The sequence below is a fragment of the Miscanthus floridulus genome, chromosome 4 (assembly GCF_019320115.1).
Source record: "Miscanthus floridulus cultivar M001 chromosome 4, ASM1932011v1, whole genome shotgun sequence".
Lineage (NCBI taxonomy): Eukaryota > Viridiplantae > Streptophyta > Magnoliopsida > Poales > Poaceae > Miscanthus > Miscanthus floridulus.
The window spans coordinates 122,318,667-122,323,706 of NC_089583.1; the positions used below are offsets into that span (position 1 = coordinate 122,318,667).

General features: G+C 49.5%; 1 protein-coding gene across 2 annotated transcripts; it reads left to right on the top strand.

Annotated features, from left to right (window-relative positions):
• The first annotated feature begins 3,023 nt into the window (after positions 1-3,023).
• On the top strand, positions 3,024-5,040 carry LOC136552943 (probable lysophospholipase BODYGUARD 4). 2 transcript variants are annotated; one of them, XM_066544519.1, is made up of 3 exons: positions 3,024-3,979; positions 4,087-4,283; positions 4,396-5,040. In XM_066544519.1, exons 1-3 carry the CDS (start codon positions 3,089-3,091, stop codon positions 4,745-4,747), a joined length of 1,440 nt encoding a protein of 479 aa, XP_066400616.1. In that variant the 5' UTR covers positions 3,024-3,088; the 3' UTR covers positions 4,748-5,040. The 2 variants fall into 2 exon arrangements, with proteins under 2 accessions (XP_066400616.1, XP_066400615.1); XM_066544518.1 differs by having other exon boundaries at positions 3,026-3,979; positions 4,381-5,038.

Consider the following 5,040-nt stretch of genomic DNA (forward strand, 5'->3'; position numbering starts at 1 on the left):
TTGTTAGAATTATGTCTAGTAAGAAGAAAAAGAGAACCCAAAGGTGCCAAGAAAAGTAAAATTATGGTCAAAGTTGTTGGTTTGTTTGGCAAACCCATCTCTGAAGGAGAGGAATATAAGGTTTGCCCTAGATTCAATCTCAGAAATAAAGGAGATATAAAAACCTATTAAATGATAGGCATAATTTGGAATTGCAGAGGGGTTGAGCAAAAAGGCCTTAGTACCTTTCTCAAAGACATAGTATGTGAATATCAGGCTGACTTTGTGGGGCTGCAGGAAACTATAAAGAAAACTTATACCAACATTTTTTTTTTCTGAAATTGGATGCTGAAAAGAGGTTTGCTTGGCTTTCTGATGGTGTCTAATGGCAAGTGTGTGTGTGTGTGTGTTTAGGGAGGGGGAGGGGGTATATTTGAAACAAAAGATTTGATTTAGAAAGTTTTGATGATAGTGGTTTTGTGATTATAGCTAATGTATATGATAAAATTAGTTTATGACTGAACTGGCAAGTTTCTGTTCCAAAAAAAGGGCGTGTTTGGTTGGAGCCCTGGATGACTTGCCTAGCAAAAAATGTTGCCTAGGAGTTGTTTGGAAATTTGATGAAATCTGCCTGGCCAGGCAAGTTGGGAGTTGATCTCTTTGGTTGGAATCCTATGCCTGGAAAGGCTAATGAAAGACATAACAATATTTTCTTGTCTAATGGAGTGGTAATAAGTTATTTTTTAGAAGACATAATATACTTAAGTATATAAATAATATTAATACTACTTTTCATAGACGACTGTTGTCCATGCACATCCCTGTGTACCCACATAAAAGAGAAAAAAATCACAAGAGAATAGTTTGCGTAGTTTAGAAATAATTGAGAATAGTTTGTGTAGTTTAGAAATAATTATTTTTATTTGTTGCAAGAAAGCTACCTGTAGTATGTACTCCATCATGAGCAAGAGATTTATGCTGCACATGTGATCAGGCCAGGCAACTTCCGTGCTCCAGCCAGGTGACCAATTTCTTACGCCTGGTGTTGCCTGCACCTGGTTTGTTGTCACAGGCAGCTCCCAAGCCAGGCAATTCCACCATAGGCCTTCATCCAAACACCCCCAAAATACCCCTGATTATGGGCGGATATTTTAATATCCTCAGTTTTAGCAATGAAAAAACAAAAAAAATATGGTAAATATTTTTTCTGATATGTTCAATTTGGTTATCAATACCTATGAGTTTAAGGATTTGCCCCTTGGGGGAGGGAAATGCACCTAGAGTAACAACAAAGTTGATCCTACTTTGGAAAAGTTGATAGAGTGCTGAATTTAGGCGTGGTGTTTGACAGGGCTCCTCCTGAGGAGCCAGAGCCGTTTTCGAGGCCGGCTCCTCTATTTTTCACAAAAAAACGGTTTCTCTGAAAAAAGGTTTGGCAGGGCTCCTATGAAGGAGCCAGAGCCAGAGCCGGAGCTGGGGAGGAGCCCTGCCAAACAGGCCCTTATTTTCCCTTATGCAATCTTCAAAATCCCTAGATACATGTTTGATCACAACCCTTTGGTGTTCAATTCGGATCCAAACTTGCATATTCACAAAAAAAAAGAACTCTGATCACAACGTCTTATGATTTGGAATGGAGAAAGTATCTTTTACTCAAATCTATTGTCAAAAGAATAGATAGAACTCAAAAATGATTTTTTTTTGCATGGAGGCAACATGAAAAGAAAATACCATCTGGTGAAATAGGAAAGAATAACAAAATCCAAGAACAAGGGGGGTTTGGGATACGTGATTTAAGAAAAGTGACATTTTACAATGGTTGGAAAAAAACATGGGCTACACATTGGGCGATAGGATGATGAAAAAATGGAAAGAACCTAGCTCAAAGTATCTGGAGGTAACATATAGGTGAGGATAATACCGAATTAGGTGGAACTAATACCAAAATATGTGGAACAAGATCTATTTTTATTTTTGTATTTTATTTTTGAATATGGGTAAATCAGTTATTTTAGTACTGTCATTTAAGGGCAAAAATAGGATTTCCCGTGTCATCTCTGTCTTAATCTGAACCAATGCCATGCCTGGTGGCTCCCATCTCAGTCTCTCTTGACACCGGCGCAGCCTTGCCGACGGCCGCCGATTGCGCCGCCAGCCCGCCACCTCGCACCATCGTGCCTTTCCTGGCTGCTAGCGGAGTGGCTCCTCCGTCGTGGCCGCTCGTTTCCTGTCGGCGCTTGCACGGGCAGCCTCGTTGCTTGATATCGTCATGGACTGAGTATAGACATGCAGGCACCACACCGAACATATAGCTAGCTAAGCACACGACAAAGACGATAATAGAGCAAAAAATGCAAAATAGAAGTGATTGAATATTTGGATGGACCATCTCACTGAGCACCTCAAACCCTGAATGCCGATGCCCGCTCTGCCCTGAATCCATTACTCGAGGAAGGAGAGAAGCGCCTAACGGCGGCCCTGGTGGTAGCGGCGGAAAAAAAGAGAACACATGAGACGAGAGGCTTCAGGCACGTCGTCAATTACCAAATTGTCATCTATAATATAGATTACATTTTATAAATAACCTTCCTCAATTAATTAGTTAGAAAAGAGAATATTTGAAAGTACCTAGAGGTACCGTGATTCTTAACTATTAAGAAAAGATGTAAGTTTACTCGTGGAACACATGTTGCGGCTCCTTGAGTGGACATTCAAAGTTTACCCGTGCTGCTGAGGATCCCGACGCCAAGTTGGTTTTCGGAAGGAAACAGTAAACAACATATGATGATGATTCATGAGCTGCTGAATCGAAATGGACGACAACTCCGACGAGACGAAACGATGTGCTGCACGGCACGTACGAGAAACACACGGTGTGAAACGACGCAAAGCAGGCGGGACCCGGTCAAAAAGATCGTTGCCTGGTTGCCTTTGGCTTTTGCTTGCGGATTCTGTCGTCCGCGCACACCGACGACGTGGAGCAACGGCCAGCGCACGGCCTTCCAGCCCCACGCACGGCTCGCGTTGTCGATCTATTCCATCCGCTTTGTGACTTGTCTCCTCAGTTCGCCCCCACGCCTCCCTCCCGTCCCTTCTGGCACCACCTACCATGCGAACGTTCCCGAGCTCCGGCCGGTGGTCCACCTCCACCACATGGCCACGGAGGGCCGCCGGCGCGGCGTCCACGGCGCTGGCCAGCACCGTTTTCGCGGTCCTGGACGTCGCAGACGTGATCCTCTGCTTCGTGTACGCCCTCCTCGACGGCGTCCTCGAGGACAACCCCGTGCACTGCTACTGCCACAGGAGCTACGACGACGACGACGGCATCAGCGAGGCAACCGCTGCAGCAGTGGACGGCGGTGACCACGAGGAGGTCTCCGACACGCTGTACGCGCACGGTCGGAGGAGCGCCGTCAGGGACGCGCTGCTGGGGCTCCTGCGACTCGTCGTCGGGAGGAGGGGAGCGGCGCCGCCGGATGAGCCGATGCCCCCCTGCAAGTGGCGCAGCCCCAGGTGGTCTGACTGCGCGTGCAAGTCGTGCGTCGCATGGCGAGGCGCCGGCGAGGGCGAAGCCGGCGGCCGGCTGCACGTCGTCGTCAAAGAGCCGGATCGGAAAGCCGCCGCCGGCGGCCGGTTTGCAGATGCAGCAGCAGGAACACGCACGCCCGACCGCGAGAACGCCATCTTCGTGCACGGTTTCACGTCGTCGTCGTCCTTCTGGGCGGAGACGGTGTTCCGGGAGTCCTCCTTCATCCTCGACGACTGCCGGCTGTTCGCGGTGGATCTCCTCGGCTTCGGCCGGAGCCCCAAGCCTGCGAACTGCATGTACAGAGTGAGAGACCACGTGGAGGCGATCGAGAGGAGCCTCATCGAGCCGCATGGCCTGATGAGCGGCAGCGCCTCCTTCCACCTGGTCAGCCACTCCATGGGCTGCATCATCGCCCTCGCCTTGGCTGCCAAGCACCCGACCCGCGTGAAATCCATCACGCTGGTTGCACCGGTGAGTAGAGTACACGCGCACACACCAGTAGGCAGGCACCTCCTTTGCCGCTCACCATCAGTCAGTGACGACTGACCGTGTTCGTTGGTTGCACTTGCAACATGCAGCCGTACTTCCTGCCGTGCGAGCAGAGGGCGAGCCAGGTGGCGCTCAACAGGCTGGCCGAGAAGAAGCTGTGGCCGCCGCTGCTGTTCGGCTCCGCGGTGATGTCGTGGTACGAGCACATCGGGAGGACCGTCTGCTTCCTCGTCTGCAAGAACCACCTGCTCTGGGAGTGGCTCTTCAGCCTCTTCACGGGAAACACGTACGTACATACACTTCGTAGGCACGGTTTACACGCTGAACGGTGCTGAAACTATCTCTTTTCTCTAGAAAAAACAGTTACATGCAATGCAATGCAGGGACGTGGATTTCAGGGTGAGGGATCTGACGAAGCACACCCACCACTCGGCGTGGCACACCATGCACAACGTCATCTGCGGCGGGGCGAGGCTGCAGGACGCGAACCTGGAGGCCGTCGTGGCGGCCGGCATCCCGGTGCAGGTGGTCCACGGCGCCGACGACCAGGTGGTTCCGGTCGAGTGCAGCCGCCATCTCAAGGCTAAGCTCCCACGCGCCAAGCTTAGTGTCATGGACAGGCGTGACCACTCGACGGTGGTTCTGGGCAGGGAGAGGGACTTCGCCGAGGAGCTCAAGGTGTTCTGGTGGTCAGCTGCTTCAAGGTCCCCGGTTCACGTCCAGGATGCGGACGTTCAGCGACGATACTGATGTGCCTGTTTGTCACAACGAATGTAGCATAGTTACGCGTACATATACACGACATCTATTTCTTTAATCTCCTTATTGGGGCCTGACCGCCTGAGGGTGGTAACGTGTACACGTTTGTACTTGCAAAAATAACAGCGGACTAATAAGAATACCCCCATGTTTTCTCATGCAGCACTCTGGATGTAAATCAATTATTAGGTCCTCTTTAATTATCTGCTCTTTGATTTGAGTAGTATATATAATAGCAACATTCCTAGATTTAAACCATGTACGTATTTTTTTGGGGTGCTCAC